Genomic DNA, 22,846 nt, shown 5'->3' with positions numbered 1-22,846 from the left:
TTATACTGTTTTGATTTTAATTGTACTGCCGAAAGTTTTTCTTAGCTTTGAACCGCGTAACATTGTCTGTTAAAAACTCCAGCTGTAGTGTGACGACTTAGACACGCGCCACAATCTACAGAGGATCCACGCGGACCCGGAGCTGTCCTGTTTTTTTCGGCTGGTTTGGTGTGTGTGTGAGTCCGGTGTGATGGGGGACCGGAGCCGGTTGTGCTCCGTGTGGCTCGGCTCTGAGACCGGGATCCTGAAGGGGGTCAGCCTGTCCCGGAAACAGGCCTTCAATTTCTGCAACACGAGCCACTTGAGCCGAGACCAGGAGGTCCGCGCGCTGTGCTGGGGGGACGCGGCGGAGAGCGAGCTGCTGGTGGGCTGCGTGGACGGCACCGTGAAGACGTTCAGCGTGGAGAAGGGCGCGTTCACCGAGAGCCGGCGCTGCGGGGACCCGGCGGAGGGCTGCTTCTCCGGGCTAGCGGCGCTGGGCGGCGACGCACTGGTCACCTGCGCGGAGAGCGGCGCGCTGCGTGTGTGGAGGGAAGAGGGCGGCGACGAGCCCGTGACACAGGTGGACGCCGGGAAGAACGTGTGCAGGATGCGGCAGAGCCCGGCGAACCCAAACAAGGTGGCCACCGGAGGGAAGGAGAACGGCCTGAAGATCTGGGACCTCCAGAGGCCCGAGCAGCCCGCGTTCAGCGCCAAGAACCTCCGGGACGACTGGCTGGACCTCCGGCGGCCCTACTGGGTCCGGGACATGGCCTTCATCCCGGACTCCGACAAAGTGGTCACCTGCACGGGTTACCACCAGGTGTGTAGCTGTGACTCACCCTCAGCAGGGTGAAAGTTTACTTTGGCCCGGGTTAAAGGTCAAGCTTATCACAAACATCTGGTTTGTGTGATCTGTAAACGTTCTTCTGGTTCAGAATTGGCTCAAAAGTCAGACCAGACTCTGTTCAAAAAGTGTTTCATTTTCTGTTTAGTCTATGACAAAATTAAAGCTTGTGTAAATCCTCGGCTCTCTACATGTATTATATTTTTTTCTCTAAGTCGGCTAACATTTGAGCAAAATTAAAGGACAACAACAAACTCTCTGAGTAAAACAAACCAAGGCTAAAATTATGGATGATTTTATTATCAAAGCCATCGTCAGTTTGGTTTCGGACCGAGTCCGCATCGGTTTTCTCTCGATTCAGAAGGTGTTTGATTTAAGGTTTACTTTCTCTTCTCTCATACATTTATGATCTTTAAAATTTCCTCCAGGTTTACAAGTTTAAAGGGATATTCCGTAAAAGTACTGAGACAAAAACAACACAACTAAAGTTAAAGTTGTGGATAATTTCTAAAGTGTTTCTAAAAAGAAACAATAATATTGATTTTACTTTGAGGTCTGTAGTATCCTCGGTGTTGATTCCTGATCAGTGGGAAAAATGCTTTTAGGTGTAAAAACAAATAAAATAATAATAATTAAGCAGCAGAAAATAAAGTTTAAATCTGTCAATTGATGACCTGCTTTGTTTTTTTTAAATAAAGTTATGTTGAAACACTCTCTCAGGTGCACGTGTTCGACCCCTCGTCTCCTCAGAGGCGTCCTGTCCTGGAGGCGGAGTACGGCGAGTACCCGCTCACCGCTATCTCTCTGACGCCTGACGGCACAGCGGTGGCGGTGGGCAACACCCAGGGTCACATCGCCCTGCTGGACCTGAGGAAGGGCCTGGTGCGTGGCTGTGTCAAGGGGCTGGCGGGTGGCGTGAGGGGGCTTCAGTGCCACGCCTCCCAGCCGTTGGTGGCGTCCTGCGGCCTGGACCGCTTCCTGCGCATCCACAGCCTGGAGGACCGCAAACTGCAGCACAAAGTCTACCTCAAGTCCCGTCTCAACTGCCTCCTGCTCGCCAGCAAAGACCTGCAGGAGGGAGGGGCAACTGCTGGGGAGGCGGAGTCTGAGGTAAAGGAGGAGGAAGACGAAGGTGATGATGTGTGGGACGCTATGGAGCGGGTGGAGGAGAGGCAGAAGAGGAAAACGACAGAAGACAAAGAGACAACGAAGAAGAGGAAGAAGGCACAGGACTGAGAGGCATTTGAGGTTTTAGAGGACAGTGGGACGTTTAACCGCCGTAGCTGGGGGCTTGTAAGCAGCGTTTATTCAGACTGGAGGCCTTTTATTTTGAAAAGCTTCAGGTACTGGGTAGATGTTTCTCACCTGTGAACAGGTAGAGTCTGCGTCTGCCCGGGGAGACAAATGTATGAGTGCCCTAAAACGTCTTTGTTTTTTATGATTGTAATTATTGAAAATACACGTGTAATTATGATTAAAGGAGTCTCTGCTTCCTGTGTCTGATGAAGAAGTTAAATGTGCTGACGGAGCATCTCAGCTCCTGAGGAAAAACTGCAGCAGAGGAGAAAACGGTGGAAAAACAATCCAGTTGTAATTCTGTGCAGAGCGAATGTAAGAATGTGGGGGGAAAGGAGGGCTTCCAGTTTTTCACTGTTTTGTCCTTCTGACCGGTCAGGGTTCACAGCCTTAATGCTAACAGATATTACCCAGACCATTTAAATAACAGGAATGAAAACTTCCTGTTTTTCATTTCAATTAAGGAACTCAATTTGAGGTTTTTAAGCGATAAATCGACCCGTCTGACCCCCTCAGGGTCAGAGCTGCGTGTGGCTCATCGGTGAGTGAACGCAGCCCGAGCTGAAAGGTGCGTTCACTGGCAGCAGCTGCAGGTCTGAGCAGCGCACAAACTTGTTTTCAGTGTCTGATGGAAACATGGGATGAACTACAGTACTGTGCAAAAGTCCTGAGTCAGCAGCATTTGTTTGTGATTGGCTGAAACAAACAGCCCCAGTTTACTGTGACATGTAAATAACAACAGACCCTTCCAGCTGTGAACACAGGCCTGTGATTTCACACTGAGCGTGCTCTTGATAAATGAAATGTTCACTCAGCCCATCAGAAACAGACTTTATTTAAAACAAAAAAAACAGACATTTTGAAATGTTAGGCCACACCCCTTCGTTCAGGTAAAGTTTTAGTCCCGCCCTGCTTTTTATTTCCACTCATCGGCTCACGTTTGGATGTTTCATTTTTAAATGTTTTCAGAGAACAACAAACAGAAAGTGTATTATTTTTTACATCTGTGCTCGCAGGTGCGCAGACGGTGGGCGGAGCTTGTGAAATCCACAGGTGGACAGGTATGAATTACTGTAGCAAACTGTCTAAAACAGCTGGAGCTCAAAGTGTGATTGGTGAGAACAAACATCAGAGACTCTTCTTCAGTGGTTTTATTGAGCAGTAGCATCACAGCAGTAACGAACGGCGTCATCAGCATGATTCGACGCGTCAAACATTCAGTCAGAGACGAGCCTCGCGGCCTCGTTCAGTCACACAAACAGTTAAAAACAGATGAGCAGCAAAAGTCTGAAATCCCTTTTGGACACACTGTTAAACACGGGGCATTAAGGGAGGTTATTTCAACCCTGACGCTTCTTCTTCCTCCATCAGTTTCAGCGAAGCTCCGTCACAGCTCGGTAAAAACGTGGAAATGACAGCCAAATATTTACAGTAACAGCTGAAAGGTTTACGTTCACAGACACGTTTTTCTGGTTCCAGTTGTAAATATTACTGTGAAATACAGCAGAAGACACGAGGTAATAATTATTTACATTACCTTCAAACGAGGGAGAACTTTGGATCAATTTAATCCGAATTTGTCCCAGAATGTAAAAACATGTTAGCACATAAACGTCACTATATTAAAGATTCACCTCCAAATATTAAACATTTTATTGTTCAAAGGGTTTCACTGTTAAAAGTATCCTCTCTTGTTCCCCTGTCGTTGTATTTGTTATTACATTAAAGACATTTCAGTCTAATAAACATCTAAAAACCACGATACCAAAACGTGTCTGTTATTACCCTTCACTGTGTGGTGAGGTCACACGTTACTGTTGTTGTATTTCCTTGTTATTACCGAGCTGGGACTTTCAAACAGAGACAGATTAAAACAAAAGGTGGAGGCTGTAGCTCCATCAGCTGTCAGAGCTCAAACAGCACCACCTTCATTCCCAGAGATCCGCTCCAGCTTTCGGTGATTCCTATTTTTCAGCGCAGGAGCGGAAACATCTGGAAACATTTTCTGGAATGCTGTCTGAATTGTGAGGACATAAAGTGCTGTTGGAAGTTTTTCAGGACGTGTCAGTATCTTCACAGTAAATTAGTAACGATTAACTGTGCCCAGCAGGGGGCGCTAGCTGTAACTACATCCTGAAGTAAAGTTGCGTGACTGAGGACAAACCTCTGTAACATTGATCTCCTCTCATGAGAGTTAAGACGTGATTATTCAGATAAAATATCTTTAGATTCAATAATCTGAGGTTAATATAAGAAATATTTTCAGCTGCACTCGTGGTTATCTGAAGGTCGGTGACGGTTCTCCGTCAACGGTAATCCAATTACACGGTTACCGTCACCGCTCTCCATCCTTTCAACACTACCCCTCCTCCTCTTCCTCCGCCCCTCCTCGGCTGAAGTGCCGCCGGCTCAGTCGCTCCGGGTCATGTGACGCCATGTCGCTGAAGTCCCGGAAGATGTCCTGAAACGTCTCATCATCTCCTGAGGACAACAGGACAGTCACAAGTTAACAGGAGACATCATGGGAGGAGCTGGCCTCTCCCCTGCCTCCAAAGAGCCAATCAACAGAGGAAATATAAGCCAATCAGGTTCACAGATTAATCCCAACCTAACCCAGGTTCAGGTGAAGGTTCGCGACCATTTCAGAAACTGAGCACGCCCAGCAGGACTTTGCATCAAACAGGTTTGAAAAGCTCGTGTTGAGAAAAAGACGACAAACTTTCAAAGCGTTTTGACATCTCCGTGACGACGAAAGTTACACTTACAGTTCCTGCTCCGGTCGTTAAGAGTGCGCCTTTAAAATGACCAATCAGATTTCACCAAGCTACAAAACTCTGATAAAAGACATAATCTTTATTTTGATTGTTGGACTGCAGCAGCTCTGCGTGACGCTCGTTCAGCCGTCTGGTTTCACCTTCCTTCTCAGCTGAAGACAAACGTGAGACAAATATTGGAGTCGACTAACCCGCGGCGCCGAAGACTCCCTCCGAATCCCTCATCTCCTCGTTCATCCGGGCCATCCGGAGCCTGAAACACACGAGCCATGATCACGTTAAAAGAGTTCACAAAGGAACTGAAAGATTCCATTATTGGTCGCGTGTTTCCACAGCACTCTGAAGACCCGCCTCGACCAATCAGATCAGTCCCTTGATGTACGAGAAACTTTATGATTGGTCTGAAACGTGAAACGTCACGTGTCGACTTTTTCATACATCAGCGGGCTTTTCTGATCTTCAGGATGCCGTGGAAACAATGTTCAGGCTGAAAACGCTTCCTGTGACTCACAGAGTGACGATGTCAGCATTGGCCGTTTCCACGGCGATGGCCAGAGGGTCATGACCTCTCTCGTCCACTGCGTACTGATTGGCTCCTCTCTTCAGCAGCAGGCACACCTGTCTGCAACAGCCAATTAAAACCAGCAGCGTTGATTCGAGCTCATGCTGTGTGTGTGTGTGCGTGTGTGTGTGTGTGTGTGTGTGCATGTCTGTGTGCGTGTGTGTCTGTGTGTGTGTGTCTGTGTGTGTGTGTGCATGTCTGTGTGCGTGTGTGTCTGTGTGTGTGTGTCTGTGTGTGTGTGTGCATGTCTGTGTGCGTGTGTGTCTGTGTGTGTGCGTGTGTGTGTGTGTGTGTGTGTCTGTGTGTGTGTGTGTGTGTGTGCATGTCTGTGTGCGTGTGTGTCTGTGTGTGTGTGTGTGTGTGCATGTCTGTGTGCGTGTGTGTCTGTGTGTGTGTGTCTGTGTGTGTGTGTGTGTCTGTGTTCATGTGTGTGTGTGTGTGTGTGTGTCTGTGTTCATGTGTGTGTGTGTGTGTGTGTGTCTGTGTGCGTGTGTGTCTGTGCGTGTGTGTCTGTGTGTGTGTGTGTGTGTGCATGTCTGTGTGCGTGTGTGTCTGTGTGTGTGTGTCTGTGTGTGTGTGCATGTCTGTGTTCATGTCTGTGTTCATGTGTGTGTGTGTGCGTGTGCATGTCTGTGTGCGCGTGGTTACCCGGTGTGACCAGCAGTGGCGGCAGCGTGCAGCGCCCCCTGTCCTCTAAGGTCTCTGTGATTGACGTTTGCGCCGTTCTGCAGCAGGAACTCGCACGCCAACAGCGACCCCTGCAGGCAGCCGAGAGAAACAGTGAAAGCAACGAAGTTTGTATTCTGTTTAAGCTCTCTAAAGGCTCAGTGTGCAGAAATAATATTGCTGATAACAACACTAATAACAACAACGATGACGTCAGTGAGGAGTCAGTAATGTTATTAATAAGTAATAATCAATAAAAGCTGTTTTCAGTAATATTTCCTCTTCTTTGTGCACGCTCACCCCGATCGCTGCTCCAATCAGCGGCGTGCGGCCCTCCTCCTCGCCAACGCTCCCGTTGACCTCCGCCCCCTCGGCCAACATGGACGCCATGGCAACCAGGTCTCCTGCCAAAGACGCCTGATAGAGACGTAGCATGGCTGAGTCCTTATGACGATGATGCTCTGAAACAGAAAACGGAGAAAACATTTTTTTCTAAACACAATAAATTTAAATTAGTGCTGAGCCGCAACAGGACGCCGCAACACGCCGATGCGAGCACCGACAGAGGAAGCGAACCACACAGCTGTCATGCACGGGACAGGAAGTGAACAGATAGCAAGTAATAGATTACTGCAGTGATGAATGTGCTGATAAGGTATCGTTCCAGTTTAAACAAACTTATTAAATTCCAGTTAAAATGTGCAGACGGTCGGACTCACGAGCGCCGTTGGCCTGAACAAACTTCTTCTCCACGTATTTCTCTTTGATCCACGCCTCCTTCTCGGCCCTGAAAGCGAGAAAAACAGGACGCTCTGAGTCTCTGCTTCCAACATTCACGTTTAACCAAAGCCGGTTCCTTTCATCGGCTCGTGTTTTTACCGCGGGCTGTCGGCTCGGGGCTTGAGTCGTCCCTCCTCTGAACATCGCGCCTCGTAGATCTGGTTCATCACATCGTTTCCCAGAACGCACAGCAGCTGAGGAGGAGCATTCACATTTTAGAATCTCACTTTGGGGTCTGCTCTTCACTTTATGATGCCGGAGTGTTAAAGTGTTAAAGCTTCAGTGCAGAGTGTTTCGCTTCTACCTTCAGCTGTTCGGCCTCCCAGGAGTCCAGAGTGAGAGATCGCACCTTCGACAGATGGACTCCGAGGCTCCTGCAGACACAGAGAAAGAAGAACATCGGCCAACATGTTGCTGGTTTTCATCTTCTGACAGTAAACTATGAAGATCACCAAACACCAGTGGGTACTTCTCATGGTTCCCACAGGCTGTGTGTGGACAGAGAAGCTTGATGAAAGATCAAAGGGCGAGATTAAAGCCTGACACCTGCTAAAAAGCAGTGAAGAAGAAATGAGGAGGAAGTCCTCCTGAAACCTGGGCTGTTACCGGTGTATGCCCGAGCACTCGATGCACATGGTGACTGCCAGGTTGATGGAGGCCCAGCGAGGCTCTTCCTCCCCGCAGTCACAGCACCTCTGGTTCCCAGGGCCACTCAGGGCCACGCTCAATGCTGCCGGCCTCTGGGCGGGAGGGCCCGGAGAGACGTCCCCGCCACAATGCAGAGGGGGGAGCTCCTTAGGCTGCACATAGAGAGGAAGAACTCGTCAGCCAAACGGATGGGGGAGGGGAGTTAGCTGTAATATTGAGAGGTGAGTGTATCGTGGTCGTGGCGTGGACCGGCCTGCGTCAGCTGAGTGTCGGTTCGCTCTCTGTAGGCGAGGTCGATGCTGCCCTGCAGAGCACTGAGCCAGGCCTGCTTCAGCTGCTCCGAGTCGGCCTGCAGAGCACAACACCTGGAAACAAACAGCTCAATTAACGCCATATCACATGACCCTACAGGTGTGAAAACGCCGTGTTCACTGTCTTACTTCTGGACGGAGAGCAGCTCAAAGCAGAAGCGTCGGTCCACGTGATCCAGAGATTTGACAGCACACAGTCGAAGATCCTCAAACAGAACCACAGCTTCCTCCTGCGGCGTGGGATTCAACATGACTCATCATCAGCAACATGATCCTCACCAACATCATCACCATCCTCAGCATCATCACCATCCTCATCACCATCATCATCATCCTCACCAACATCATCACCATCCTCAGCATCATCACCATCCTCAACATCATCACCATCCTCAACATCATCACCATCCTCACCAACATCACCATCATCATCCTCAGCATCATCACCATCCTCACCAACATGACCATCCTCACCATCCTCACACACATCATCACCATCCTCACAAACATGACTATCCTCACCATCATCATCACCATCCTCAGCATCATCACCATCCTCACCAACATGACCATCCTCACCATCCTCACCAACATCCTCACCATCCTCACCATCATCACTATCCTCACCAACATCGCAACCCTCACCATCCTCACCAACATCACCAACATCGCAACCCTCACCATCCTCACCAACATCACCAACATCGCAACCCTCACCATCCTCACCAACATCACCAACATCGCAACCCTCACCATCCTCACCAACATGACCACCCTCACCAACATGACCAACATCGCAACCCTCACCATCCTCACCAACATCATCACCATCCTCACCAACATGACCATCCTCACCAACATCACCAACATCGTAACCCTGACCATCCTCACCAACATCCTCACCATCCTCACCAACATCACCAACATCGTAACCCTCACCATCCTCACCAACATCATCACCATCCTCACCAACATCACCAACATCGTAACCCTCACCATCCTCACCAACATCCTCACCATCCTCACCAACATGACCACCCTCACCATCCTCATCAACATCCTCACCAGTCTCACCAACATGACCAACATCGTAACCCTCACCATCCTCACCAACATCATCACCATCCTCACCAACATGACCATCCTCACCATCCTCACCAACATGACCATCCTCACCAACATCACCAACATCGTAACCCTGACCATCCTCACCAACATCCTCACCATCCTCACCAACATGACCAACATCACTAACATCGCAACCCTCACCATCCTCACCAACATCATCACCATCCTCACCAACATGACCATCCTCACCATCCTCACCAACATCACCAACATCGTAACCCTCACCATCCTCACCAACATCATCACCATCCTCACCAACATGACCATCCTCACCATCCTCACCAACATCCTCACCATCCTCACCAACATGACCATCCTCACCAACATGACCAACATCGCAACCCTCACCATCCTCACCAACATCCTCACCATCCTCACCAACATGACCATCCTCACCAACATCGTAACCCTCACCATCCTCACCAACATCCTCACCAACATGACCATCCTCACCAACATGACCATCCTCACCATCCTCACCAACATCCTCACCATCCTCACCAACATGACCATCCTCACCAACATCACCAACATCGTAACCCTCACCATCCTCACCAACATCCTCACCATCCTCACCAACATGACCACCCTCACCATCCTCACCAACATCCTCACCATCCTCACCAACATCCTCACCATCCTCACCAACATGACCATCCTCACCATCCTCAGCAACATCATTACCATCCTCAGCATCATCACCATCCTCACTAACATGACCATCCTCACCATCCTCACCAACATCATCACCATCCTCAGCATCATCACCATCATCACTATCCTCAGCAACATCACCATCATCATCACCATCCTCACCAACATCGCAACCCTCACCATCCTCACCAACATGACCATCCTCAGCATCATCACCATCCTCACCAACATGACCATCCTCACCAACATCATCACCATCCTCACCAACATCATCACCATCCTCAGCATCATCACCATCCTCACCAACATGACCATCCTCACCAACATCATCACCATCTTCACCAACATGACCATCCTCACCATCCTCACCAACATCATCATCATCATCCTGAATTTTATGCAGTTCTTCCTTCGACTAACATTCATCCATGAAATTCTTTCTTCAAACACTAAAAGCAGGAAACTCACCTAAGTGTGAGGTGGTATAACCGGACGCCTTCCTGTAATTCCAGGACCAGTGGAGAGTAACTTGACTGTCTGGAGGGTTTCTACTTTGTTTTTATTTGAATTTAGCGTCGAATCAGGGTAAGTGAAAAATACAGATTTTTTTTTAAAGTGGACCTTTTTCAGTGTTTCATTATTTCCTGTCATGGATGTTCATATCAAACATGACCAAAGGATTAATAATGAGCTCAGTGTACACAGAGTAAACCCTGTGAGCTCTAAACTTTATCACAGCTTCTCCTGTTGAAGGAGCAGGTAATAATCAGAGGAGGTCCACTTTAAAACTGATTTCACTCCAGATTTAAACTCAACTTTTAATTTCCTGTCATCATGTGAACATTTTGATTTAGAAATGTTAAACTTGAGTTTCTGATGTAAAAATTTGTGAACAGAAAGAAAAAAGTAAATTTTGCAGAATGAATAAACGTAGACAAAAACATGCTAACGATTGTTCTGAATGAAAGCAGGAAGAGCGGTCAGCTTCCAGAGAAATCTCAGGGACACCTGCCACACCAACATGAAGTCACGTGAGATGTCTTCAGCTGTGATCTCAGCTGGAGTTGGGCATTAATTTTCTCCCACAGGTGGATTTAAGGCTGTGTTTGATTACATGTAATCAATCCGAGGAGCTGAACTCTGTTTAATGGATGTAACAGGGTGTGAATCCAATCAGAAGTTAAACCACCATAAACGTCCAGCTGGGAACAAATTCAGACCTTTTGATTGATCTGATCAGTTATCAGGCAGTGAAATCGATCCCTTTGATTAGCTGTTCTTTGATTGAGTGGCCGGGTCTCACCTTGTGGGACTTCCTGTATATGAGCTGGTTGTCTCTGATGGTGAACCAGGATCTGAAACAGGTTTACAAGTTAGAAGGATTCACTGAGGTCAAAGGTCAGCAGGCCATGTGACGCTGCGGGTCTCTACCTCTTCCACATTTTAGATTTCCTCCTCGAGCGTTTGAACAGGTAACCCCGGATGATGTCATCATTGCCAGGACACGCGCTGACCATCGGCTCACCTGAAGCGTCCTTAGAACAAACACGCGTGTTTCAGAGCGTTCGTTCTGCTTTGAGCCTAAATGTATTCGTCCCTTCTTGAACAACATATCTAACATCTGTCTGCAGCGTCTGCTGGGACAGATGTGCTGATCTGTGAGACTCCTTACCCTCTGCTGGACCAGCAGGTGTCTGTTCTCCAGCTCCTTCCTCTTGGCCGTGCAGTCTGCAGACAGCTGTGACAGCTGTGGAGCACACACAAACACATACGTGTACACAGCCGTTACTCCACACTGAGGCTACCACACAAACCAGCACAAAGAGGTCAGAGGTCACAGACCTGCACTGCCATGGTTTTCATGGTGGGCTCCAGGTCTCTTAGCAGGTCAAAGCCCTGGTGGAAGAAGGTGAACTGAGCGTGGACGAAGGAGAACATCTGGAAACGCAAACTTGAGTCAGTACACGAAGATGGTCGTATCATGTCCCCTCTCTATGACATCACACAGACCCACGAGTTGTGTTTTCACTCACAGAGTTTAAGATGTCGACCTTCTGCTGAGTCTTGAAGGTGTTGAGCTGAAAATGAGGACATAGAGGATAAAGCATCGGATGTTCCTTCATGTCATCAATGTTAAACACACTCAGGTGTCACACCTGCAGACAGTAATCCAAGGCGAAGTGCTGGTAGCATTTACGTGTCGCGAGCAGCAGGTGACTTGCCCGCTCGGCGTCGGCGGCTTTATGTCGAGACACCTGAGCGTTCTTCGTCGCTGCCGTCTCCAGATCCTCGCCGATCCGGACAAACTCCCTCCTGGTCTCCGCCAACTGGGGCAGGAACCTCAGAGAGATGAAGAGCAGCAGTGTCATCACCAGAGCAGCTCTGCCGGTGCTCAGAGCTAAACTGTGTTACTGTTACTGTGGCAACAGCCTCTACACTGAACCCGGGAACCCCGACATACTGATGAGCCCCCCGGAGTGATGCCTTACTGCGTGCAGAGGTTAGTGAGCTGCTGGCCGATGGCTCTCTGCGTCTGATCAAACAACATCTGCAGGTGAAACACACACACGAGTCAAACACATGAGTCTCTGCTGGAGCTCAGACGAACAAACACGAGTACAGCTGAGCGTGGACTCACAGTGTGGAAGCTGACCATCTCCTGCAGGCCCTGGTGGAACTGGTTCAAGCAGGTCTGAGAGGAAGGAAATAGGAAGTCAGACAGGAAATGCCCCAACACCCCACCGAGAAACTGAGTAGACATGTTAGGTCATTAGTCCTTCCTGGCTTATTAGCTGGTAGATAAATGAACTCAGAGGAAACAGAGCAGACGTTGTGGGGCGTCAGGAGCTGAAAGTAAATTGAACGACCGGATGCGGCGATTTCTTCGTTTTTCAGATGCATCGAGGAGCTGCTTACTGTGATCACGCTGTCCTTCGTCTGATTGGTGCACAGCTCAGCTAGGCCGCTCAGCAGCAGCTTATTGGCAGTGCTGTACGCTTGTCCCGCCTCTACCATCTTCCCACACAGCTTCATCACCTGATTGTTTAGAAACAGACAGTACAGACCAATCAGCTTGCCTCACTAGTAACAGTTAGCTTCTAACAGTACTTCATCAGTACTAGTGAGTATACAGCTGTATTAACAGTATTTGTAGTACTACTATTAGCTGTGAAATTATAACTAGTATCATAATAGTATTAGTTACAGTATTTGTACTGTCTAGCAGTATTAGCGCTAGTATATGCAGTATCAGTAGCCTAGTACAAATACTACTTCCACTATTTGTAGTGGAAGTAGTATCTTGTCTCCATGCGTCTCTAACAGTTTTTATTACAGCAGTAGTGGTAGTAATAGTAGTAATAATAGTAATGGTAGTAATAGTAGTAGTACTTGTACCTTGTCCAGTTTTGTCTCCAGCTGTGAAACATCTGTTTCAAACTGATCCAGAGTCAGCCTGAATAAAATAAATAAAGCGTCATCGCTACAAGTGAACATGCGCAGATTGGTGTGTGCGTGCGCGCGCTTACCTGAACTCAGGTGAGTCTTTGACGCAATCCTCAAAGTCCAGCAGGGAGTCCATGACGTCACCCAGCTGTCCCGTGTCCCTGTAGTGAGTGCGAGTGTAAATAAAGTTAGCTGCGGTGCTTCATCCTGCCGTTAGCCGTTAGCTCCGCTCTAATGAATCATTTTTAAACACGCGCCGGGGACGTGGACGGACTCCTTCACGCGCCTGGTCCACAGCCTCACAGCGGGTGGATCCGTCGCGCGCAGCACACGCGCCCCGGTCGGCCCTCCATATTGGCGCGGTTGAGATCAGAGAGTAACTAACCCGGGTCAGCCGCTGTTCTCGGACTAACAGCTGTCCCGCTGCAGCCCGCTGTTGTCAGACTTGTTGCTAACCGACAACGTCCGCCTAACATCCGCTTTGTTTGGCTCGGAGCCAGCCGACAGTCACAGCAACTGCAGCGACCCCCAGCGGCCCGGGGCGGAACCACACCTACCGTGCCCGTTATTTAGGGCTGAGTTTCGTCGCTGATTCGATTCAGTTTTGACAGTCAGAAATATTCTAATTCTGATCATTTATCAGTACTTATCCACATTTTATATCTGTGTATAAACCAAAGCTGACACTGAGACTTCATCAGAGGTGTGAGCATCACAGCAGGTGTCTTTGTGTCAAAGTCACTGAGGATCAAACAGAAAAACATGAAGCAGCTTTTCCTGTTCTGGCTTTTTATAGCAGATTTGCATGTTTTCAGTGTTTTTCGCTGCTGCAAACCGACTTCTGTGAGGAATAAAATGCATGTAATCTTTCGAGGCCAACAAAGTGAAACGTTTGACTTTCACCAGCATAATTTCACCTTTTGTTTCCTGTTTATTGGCAGAAAAAATGGCGTACATAGCTTTTTATCAGAAGTTACGATGAAACACTGAACAAATGTTTTCTTCATCCAGTTCGATTATTTGTTGCTTCACAGAAGAAGAACAAACCTGTACCTGCTGTGTTGTTTAATGATCGGGCTGCACGGTCTGATGCGTTTCCTCTTTATGTCGCGTTTGTGTTAATAAAGTTAACAAATTCAAACACTGACGGGACAAATCAGCTGATGGAGACGGAAAATAAAACATTTTTTATTGTAAAAGAAGCGGACGTTACAGCAGCCACACAGAAACAAAGATGAGGACGATGAGTTCAGTAGCCAATAGAAACCAGGATCACAGTGACGTTGTCAGCGCAGCCTCGTCTCACCGCCTCGCTTGCCAGCTGCTGACAGGCGGCCTCGAACCGCGGCTCCTCCTCCATCTGCCCCGCCCCCTTCTCTTTGCTCCCCTCCTGTAGGCATGAAGAGGAGGATGAAGGTCACCCAGCAGAACTCACATGTTTAACTGGAGTAAGGCCAAAACCAGTGGGTGACGTCACAGTGGGTGTCTCCATCTTTTGCATACAGTCTCTTTTTTTAAAACATACATATAAGTCTAAACTATGAAGCAGAGCCTCGATTGAACATGTTTCTGTTTCTTTAAGTGTCATGACGACGTCTCACCTCTCACTGTGAGATGGTGAAAGATGGACCCTTGGGCCCCCTCCTCGATTCGATTAAGGGTCCAGCTTCCACCATCCTACAGTGAGAGGTCAAACGTCTTCATGACACTTAAAGAAGCAGTTGCTTTTCTTCCTGAGCTCCTTAGATTACCTGGGTGACTGCACAGATTACACCCTCACAGATGAAAAACACTTTGGGTCAATCCAAAGTTACATGAAACTAATCTGCAGACACGCTAACTGCGCTCTTATTTTGTTGCACTCGTCCGTCGCACTTCCTGCTGACGCAGCAACGTGCAGTTTGTATTAACATGTGATTTGTGGTGTTAAAGAGGACAGGCTAATACCTGGAGGACGCCGAGGACGAACTTCACGGCTTCGTCGGCTGAGAACACTTTGAACAGGCCGTCACAGGCCAGGATGATGAACCTGCAGAGAGCAGGGACAGCGCTCACACAGCTGAACAAACCACAGCTGTTTAGGTCCAAATCCAGCTGTTTCCAGTTGTTTCTACTGTGCAGCATCTTATGTATTAAACACGTTTTATTTATTGCTAAGGTAGCTCCACCTTCACTGTCACTACACTGATGCTCAGGTGAGCTCAGGTACGCACACCAGGCTGTTTTAAACGTCACGATTCTGTTTCTACATTCGTGGAGCACCTTTTGGTCTCTCCTTACCTGTCATTGGGCGTGAGCTGACACCTCCTCAGGTCGGGGGTCGAAATGACGCCACAGCGTTTGTACTGACCGTCCCCGATGGAGCGAGACACCTCCAGGACACCGAGCACGCGGCCATCCCTGCGGAGACACGAACACATCGCCGTTAGCTGAGGCCGAGAGGCGCTGGCGGAGGACGGCGAGGATTCGGACCTGACGGTGCCGCCGGCTCTCTGGATCCTCATCCTCTCCTCGTAGATGGTCGGGTTGTGCTCCTTACTGAGCGCCAGAGTCACCGACCTCCTCTGTCCGTCTGCCGCCGCCTCCATCCGACACATCACTGCCTGCAGACACGGAAACGGCGCAGCAGGAAGCTTAGGACAGGAAGAAAAAGAAGCGGTGGAGGTGAAGAAACGCCGGCTCACCCTGCTGTCTCCCAGGTTGGCCACGTACACCATGTCGTCCACCACCAGCACGCAGGTGGCCGTGGAGCCGTCCTTCCACGCCGGTTTCCTGTCCACACAAACAGCTCGTCAACTTTTCCTGCCCCACATTTAAAAACAGTTGCGGCACACTGGCGCTCAGTCTTACTGGCTCGAGGCCTTCTTCAGGAAGTCTTCGTCGGTCTGCTTGAACGTGTCCAGGAGACACCTCTTAATCAGCTTGTCGGCGTTTTCAGCATCTCCTGAAAGAGACGACGTGCTTTAACCAATGAGAAGGCACCGTGGCTCTCTCACACGTTTATGTCAAAGTAAACTTACAGATGACTCTGGTCTCTCTGGAATACTGCGCCCTCTTGTGGACATGACGTGATATTAAAGCAGTTTAATTCTTCTAATAATTAAACGTGATTTATGTCAGTTTTCACGTCACTATTATTACTGTGGCACTAAAACAAGCAGCTGCCTCATCCATCATCCATCCAATCACGTCTATGACGGCACAGCGAGCAGGGAAAGGAGACGGCAGCAACTGGACTTTCAAAATAAGAGCGAGGGGGCTTGACCACTGTGGGTCGTGAATAGCGTGGAGGAAACTCACCTGTGGGGAACTTCTTGGCGAGAGTGTGATGGAGGTTCTCAGCGGCGAATCCAGAGGCTCGAGCGCCGCCATGGCCGTCGAACACGGCGAAGTACGAAACTCGAGACCTGCAGACAAAGACACGCCGTCAGAGAGACCACACAGAGGAGCTGTGACCAATCATGATTGGTGGGCGTGACTTCCTCTTACACGTTTCCTGGCAGCGTGGACAGACAGCCGCTCATGTCCGGCAGCAGCACGTGAGCGTCCTGCATCTCCTCGCGCTCGCCACGCCTCGCCGCCACGTATCCTCTGAGCACTGGGAGGCCTAGACACACAAAGAGAGCGTGAGACCGGCGGCGTCCGCCCTCGCCTCTGCGAGTCGTATTCACGTGTGCTCGCGTCTGATTGGAGGAAAAGAAGCAAACAAACATTGTGGTGGAACAGCTGAAGACCTTCTTTGCAAACTTTCTTGACCTCCTCCTCCTCCTTCCTGTGTGCTTCATCTCGTTTCCGTTTCAACCTTTTCTCCTCCTCCTCTTCTTCTCTGGTGGTCGGGGGTGGAGTTGTGAGCGCTGCTAGAGCAGGACCTGAGGAGGAACCACATCAAACATTAGCCCGATGTCCTTCCTGACACAAGCCTCGCCATTTACCTGCGTTTGTTCCTGCATTCATCAAAGTCTAACATCAAACATCACTGATATGGAAAGTGAGGCCAGGAGCATCAAAGTTAGAGAGGGTGAGATGGTCTGGGCATGTGCAGAGGAGGGACTACATGCAGAGGAGGGGGGGTGAGATGGTGATGATTCAGAGACAGCCTGTCTGGCTGTTCCTCACTGATACCAGTTATTAATAATCAAAGAGATCAATAACTGCGAGTTTACGCGGATATAACGAGTTTTAGACAAAAATGTAATTCACTACAACCACGTTATGGAAGGAAATACGTCACTTTTCATTTTCCCGGTGCTTTGCTGACTATTTCGTGTTTTTATACAGTCAGATTTCACATTTTAGAGGTGAAAAACTGTCGCTGAGCTAATGAAACCTGCAGCTGCTGACCGATAAATCGATGCGTAATCGATTAGTCACGTCTGTGGGGTGTGAACTGAAGCGCGGCTCCCGCAGCAGTAACGCTAACGTTAGCTCACTCGGCTCTGTGATGGAGCCTTAGCCTTGCTGCTAACGTCAAACCTTCCCGTTAACTCACCGGAGGTCTGAGTCGGTTCCGGCAGATCGTCGAACAGATCCATCCCGCTGCCCCGCAACAAGCTAACTAACCCGGATACCTGAGCGAACCGCCACTCCTGCCCCAGCTCTCCGTATCCGGGTATCCGTGTCAGGGTGTGTGAGCTGACCCAGTTCATGTTAAACCGACACGATTATTAAAGCGAGCCAAACTGTGCTAAAGACCCGCTGTCGCTTCTTTTGCAGCAGGAACTGTTCTTCATCTGCAGCCTCAGAGCTAGCCCTGCATTAGCAACACACGGCTACACACAACCTACTTCCGGCCGCTGCTTTCAAAACAAAAGCTTCAAAATATCCGAGCTGCAAATGTCCTGCAGCTGTCCATGTTACAGATCAGTATTTTGGATCCATAGTAAGGAAACTCCCCGGTCAGATCTTAATCTGATCTTAACTTAAATAAGTGAGGATAACCCATTTCACCTCCTCACTACGTACGACTCTGGATACTGTAGCTCCAGTGAAAACTAAGGTCTCCAATCAGAAGTACCTGACCCCGTGGTATAATTCTCAAACACGTACTCTAAAGCAGATAACTCATAAGCTGGAGAGGAAATGGCGTGTCACAAATTTAGAGGATCATCATTTAGCCTGGAGAAATAGTTTGTTGCTTTATAAGAAAGCCCTCCGCAAAGCCAGAACATCTTACTATTCATCACTGATTGAAGAAAATAAGAACAACCCCAGGTTTCTCTTCAGCACTGTAGCCAGGCTGACAAACAGTCAGAGCTCTGTTGAGCCAACCATCCCTTTAACGTTAACTAGTGATGACTTCATGAACTTCTTCACAAATAAAATTTTTATCATTAGAGAAAAAATTACCAATAATCATCCCACAGATGTAACATTATCTACAGCTACTCTTAGTACCATTGATGTTAAGTTAACAGATCATCTGCAGAGGAATGGTTTATTTGAAGAGTTTCAGTCAGGTTTCAGAGCTCATCACAGCACAGAAACAGCTTTAGTGAAGGTTACAAATGATCTTCTTATGGCCTCTGACAGTGGACTCATCTCTGTGCTTGTCCTGCTAGACCTCAGTGCAGCGTTCGATACTGTTGACCATAATATCCTGTTAGAGCGATTAGAACATGCTGTAGGTATTACAGGTATTGCACTGCAGTGGTTTGTATCATATCTATCTAATAGACTCCAATTTGTGCATGTAAATGGAGAGTCCTCTTCACACACTGAGGTTAATTATGGAGTTCCACAGGGTTCAGTGCTAGGACCAATTCTGTTTACATTATACATGCTTCCCTTAGGCAGCATCATTAGAAGACATAGCATACATTTACACTGCTATGCAGACCCGGGCTATCTTTCCATCATCTGGATTCACTTACCCTAACGTTTGTTATCAGGATAAACTGTCACACAGAGTTTGTTATCAGTTCTCTAACCCAGGGTCTTCCCTGCACGCTTACGTGAAAGGGGCGGAGTTTGGCAGGATTGAGAAAAAGATGCCTGCCAGCAGATTCGGATGCAACACAACCCACAATGCACTGTTTGCACAAATTTGAGACTACAGCAGCGATAATGTGCAGAGTCTGCAGTGGCGGTACGCTGGACCTGACTTCCCTAAAGGGACCCCACATGACTCCACTCACTCACCTCTGGCAAGCAGAGTGTGTGATTCAGTTGAAACAGCCCTCATGTCAGCTCTGCTGGGCACACTGGGCTGTCAGGTGTCCTGTCCCTTTTTGCCTGGGCTCCAACAGACTTGAGAATCACCCCTGCAGGTTACATAGGAAATATATAAAACCTTTTCTGCTTCAGCAGAGGATCTTTGTCTCACTGTTTATCACTACTACTGTAACTCGTGTTTTCTGAGAGGTTGCCATCAGTCTGTGAGCTGTACATCTGGACTGCACAGCAGTGGAAAGATCTCGTCCACTGTCACTGAAGTAGTTCTGTGTTATCTTAACTGAAATACCTCTTCTGTTTCAAAATACATTTCTAATAAAATCATTTTTAACATCCATGAATGCAGATTATGACTGTAAAAGGAGAAACAACATTAGTGTTCCCATGTTCTTGTTATGGTGCGACTGGAAGGCCTTTGAACCCTGGGGCATATATTACGAAGTGATTTCAGCATGCCCAGGTTTTCTTTCCATCATCTGGATTCACTTACACTAACAATCGCGATCAGGATAACCGCTGGTTAGCAAAGTTAATCCAGGGTTTCTCATGCACCTTCACAAGGAAAGGGAGGTGTTGGCAGCATCTGACCAATCACAAAAAGGGAAATTCACAGATAATATGACTTGTCTTGATGCCTAAAATGTTTTTATGCTTGATTCAATTTAGCTGTTAAGTTTCTTTTATTCTGCTGGTGCCGGTTAGGTTCCAGATTAGAGATCAGCAGGTATGAAATCACGACGTACTGACCAATCACTTCTCCAGAAAATAGTGTCACTATTCCTGGAAGATCCCTTTGACTTCTGTTGGGGGGGAAGAGAGGGTCTAAAGTTTCATTTTTGTCTAATGTAGTGATGCGCGAATCATGAACGAATCGTTCAATACTCGAGAATCACTTTACTGACTCATGAATCATGATTCACAAGTCCAACTGACTCACTGACTCATCCCTGTTGCTGTTAGCAGCAATGTATCTAGCTTATAATTAAAATTGTGGAGAAAAACACAACATCCAGTATCTTAACAAAAAAATTTCTGCTCTGAACTGGAAGAAAAAACCCTGAGTAGAAGCTCACATCAAGAAAATAGCTCCTCGGTTCACAGTAGCATCGCTCTGCTAACATGCTAACAGCTAACATGCTAACAGCACATTTGAGCTACTCACCCCTCCCTTCCTGTGCCGAATCATAGAGCGAACGAATCACTCACCCCTCCCTCCTGGCTCACAGCTTCTTCTTCTTCTTGGTTTGCAACCAATGTTAAGGCGCATTACCGCCCCCTGACTCACATTTCAGTGGACATTTAGATGAGAAAGTATATATTTATATTAAATATATATTTAACGCATTTAAGGAAAATACTAATAAAATAAAGATAAACAAAATAAATGTTTATTAAGCAATTTTGATAGGAAATTGCTGAATTTTAGAAATGATTTTGCTCTTTTTTTGCTCTATAAAATAGTTGTTGTTTTTTTTTTTGAATCATTCATCTGAGCAGTAGGATTTACATGAAAAGAGAAACAAATTAAGTTTGAGTGAAAATGTAAATTTTTTGCACACTCTGGTCAACTGACTCAGTGAATCAAATGACTCAAAAGACCGATTCACTTTGGTGAGTGACTCATTAAAACTCGATTCAGTAAAAAGAATCAAATTTACCATCACTAGTCTAATGTCTTTGTGTTTCACTAATGAGTATCAGTAAGAAAAAAACGTGTTCTTAGATGCAACTTTTTTCTGTTGTCAGCAAACAACCACAGGATCTGCGTTAATTCATTAACGGAGATTTGCCGCGTGGCGTTAACGTAATTTTAACAAGATTAACGCTGACAGCACTAGTTTTAATATTTAATATATTTAAGGATTTAATTTTTAAATCTTTTTTTCATTTGTGTATTTATTTTATTGTTATTTCACTTTCTTTGTCTGTTTATGTTTTTTTTTACTTTTATCTCAGTTTTTGTGATGGAAAGCACTTTGTTCAACCATGTTGGTTTTAACGTACTCTATAAATAAAGTTGGATTGGATTGGACTAATATGATGAAAGCGAGCCCAAGCCTGAAATCGACTCCTGATCTTTGATCCGTCCTCACCTGGTCGTGAACGTGATGGTCAGCCAGGTATCCAGTTTACCTTTGAGTGTCAGATTTAGGCAGATTTGATTGCTTCCGTTTCATAATGACAGATTTCAGTGAACTCCTCTGTCTCCATTCCCAGACTTCTACTTTTGAATAAACTTCCCTTTAACTTGCTCCGAGTGCTCTTTTGTCTGCATGGTGTAACTGTAGCCTGGCATGCTGAATAACCAGTGAGTGGACCTTCCAGAAATATGTGATTTTGGTTGTTGAAGTAGGTCAGTCACCTTTGAAGGGCTGAATATTTATGGAGTCATCAGCTGACGTTCGTTTGTGGAAGTCTGTTTTCACTCTGATAATAAAGAGGATTTATTTATTTCATTGACCAATAATAAAAAGACTGTTATTATATTTTTAACATTATATGATTATATTCACAGTGATGCTTTGAGGAAGACTGCACTGTTTGTCCCAGAATAATCAAACTGCCATGAAATACATTCACTAACTTACTATTTGGAACTAACACACTATTAGTACATCTCAGAGACACCTTCTTTCTCACACGAAGAGTAACAGATTACATCTCTTACTGTGTCCGGCCAAACAACTGCTGTGGAAAGTCAGTTATTAGCAGTTTTTTAACTACACCCGTAAATGAACGTTTGACTGAATGCTGATAAGTGAATACTGAGAAGTTAGGAGGAAATGTTTTCAAATTTTCCTGCAGAGAATCTGATTAAAATGTTTTTTGTGAGTAAGAATCAGTTTGATCAGTGACCTTTTTTCAGCCAGAAACCTTTAAGGTCACACATCCGCTGTAATATTATAATTTGCTGTTCTTTTTTTTAATACACCTTTGTAGAGAAGAAAAACATCTGGATGTCCTGATGCCAGATGCTTTTCTTTCCAAGCTCCTTACAGTGGCTTGCAAAAGTGTTCGGCCCCCTTAAACTTTTCCACATTTTGTCACATTACAGCCGCAAACATGAATCAATTTCATTGGAATTCCACGTGAAAGACCAACACAAAGTGGTAAACATGTGAGAAGTGGAACAAAAATCATACATGATTCCAAACATTTTTTACAAATAAATAACTGTAAAGTGCGGTGTAAGTAATATTAGATTAGTATATTATTAGATAATTAATAATTAATATTACTAATTATTATTATTAGTAATATTAGAGTAAGTAATATTATAGAGTAATAACCCGCAGTTCAAAAAAGCTCCCCTCCAACAGCCAAACCCATCTGTTCTCTGATTGGATTGTTACATTTGTGATTGACATGACATTGACCAATCAGATGAAAGGAAGAAAAATAGGGTCAAAATTCGTACTTGTAACTTGCAGAGATTCACACGTTTTTTTTGGCTAAGTCCACATACAAATCTTTTTTACACACACACAAATTCTTTTTACACATACAAAAGTACAAGTACAAAATATTTATAACCACATTTTGAGCCCACAAAGCTGTACGTGAGCTCCACTGCAGTGGCTCGTGC

General features: G+C 46.8%; 3 protein-coding genes across 4 annotated transcripts; 1 reads left to right on the top strand and 2 right to left on the bottom strand.

Moving 5' to 3' along the window:
* The first annotated feature begins 109 nt into the window (after positions 1-109).
* wdr74 (WD repeat domain 74) lies at positions 110-2,308 on the top strand. The gene is made up of 2 exons (XM_006801219.3): positions 110-802; positions 1,547-2,308. Exons 1-2 carry the CDS (start codon positions 191-193, stop codon positions 2,060-2,062), a joined length of 1,128 nt encoding a protein of 375 aa, XP_006801282.2. The 5' UTR covers positions 110-190; the 3' UTR covers positions 2,063-2,308.
* A 630-nt stretch (positions 2,309-2,938) lies between these two features.
* Positions 2,939-13,578, bottom strand: zgc:162872 (BAR_ACAPs and ArfGap_ACAP domain-containing protein). Its single transcript, XM_087851287.1, has 23 exons — positions 13,347-13,578; positions 13,173-13,250; positions 13,042-13,099; positions 12,562-12,681; positions 12,284-12,337; positions 12,135-12,193; positions 11,802-11,985; positions 11,679-11,723; positions 11,488-11,583; positions 11,318-11,392; positions 11,077-11,180; positions 10,949-11,000; positions 7,993-8,093; positions 7,806-7,917; positions 7,511-7,704; positions 7,209-7,278; positions 7,004-7,098; positions 6,844-6,911; positions 6,425-6,585; positions 6,107-6,216; positions 5,408-5,518; positions 5,088-5,149; positions 2,939-4,603 (listed from the first exon to the last, which is right to left on the bottom strand). The coding sequence occupies exons 2-23, from the start codon at positions 13,223-13,225 to the stop codon at positions 4,482-4,484; spliced, it is 2,106 nt and encodes a 701-aa protein (XP_087707413.1). The 5' UTR covers positions 13,226-13,250; positions 13,347-13,578; the 3' UTR covers positions 2,939-4,481.
* A 537-nt stretch (positions 13,579-14,115) lies between these two features.
* ilkap (integrin-linked kinase-associated serine/threonine phosphatase) lies at positions 14,116-17,899 on the bottom strand. Of its 2 annotated transcripts, XM_006801218.2 has the most exons (10): positions 17,579-17,899; positions 16,824-16,958; positions 16,579-16,696; positions 16,390-16,496; positions 15,940-16,033; positions 15,774-15,861; positions 15,562-15,692; positions 15,370-15,489; positions 15,037-15,118; positions 14,119-14,479 (listed from the first exon to the last, which is right to left on the bottom strand). In XM_006801218.2, exons 1-10 carry the CDS (start codon positions 17,733-17,735, stop codon positions 14,339-14,341), a joined length of 1,173 nt encoding a protein of 390 aa, XP_006801281.2. In that variant the 5' UTR covers positions 17,736-17,899; the 3' UTR covers positions 14,119-14,338. The 2 variants fall into 2 exon arrangements, with proteins under 2 accessions (XP_087707884.1, XP_006801281.2); XM_087851758.1 differs by having other exon boundaries at positions 14,116-14,479; positions 15,562-15,861.
* Between the last annotated feature and the right edge of the window lie 4,947 nt (positions 17,900-22,846).

Source organism: Neolamprologus brichardi, chromosome 14 (assembly GCF_056152115.1).
Source record: "Neolamprologus brichardi isolate AB-2024 chromosome 14, ASM5615211v1, whole genome shotgun sequence".
NCBI classification, from domain to species: domain Eukaryota; kingdom Metazoa; phylum Chordata; class Actinopteri; order Cichliformes; family Cichlidae; genus Neolamprologus; species Neolamprologus brichardi.
The sequence above is the reverse complement of the archived record's forward strand: the minus strand, read 5'-3'. Positions and strand labels throughout refer to the sequence as shown.

Coding starts and splice junctions, on each gene's coding strand:
- wdr74 (XM_006801219.3), top strand. CDS start 191: ATGGGGGACCGGAGCCGGTTGTGCTCCGTGTGGCTCGGCTCTGAGACC. Junction 803..1,546: donor CCTGCACGGGTTACCACCAG/GTGTGTAGCTGT, acceptor ACACTCTCTCAG/GTGCACGTGTTCGACCCCTC.
- zgc:162872 (XM_087851287.1), bottom strand. CDS start 13,225: ATGGACTCCCTGCTGGACTTTGAGGATTGCGTCAAAGACTCACCTGAG. Junction 11,393..11,487: donor TGAAAACCATGGCAGTGCAG/GTCTGTGACCTC, acceptor TGTGCTCCACAG/CTGTCACAGCTGTCTGCAGA. Junction 8,094..10,948: donor TATACAGGAAGTCCCACAAG/GTGAGACCCGGC, acceptor CCCACGCCGCAG/GAGGAAGCTGTGGTTCTGTT.
- ilkap (XM_087851758.1), bottom strand. CDS start 17,735: ATGAACTGGGTCAGCTCACACACCCTGACACGGATACCCGGATACGGA. Junction 16,034..16,389: donor CGCCAAGAAGTTCCCCACAG/GTGAGTTTCCTC, acceptor CGTCTCTTTCAG/GAGATGCTGAAAACGCCGAC. Junction 15,490..15,561: donor AGAGCCGGCGGCACCGTCAG/GTCCGAATCCTC, acceptor GTGTCTCCGCAG/GGATGGCCGCGTGCTCGGTG.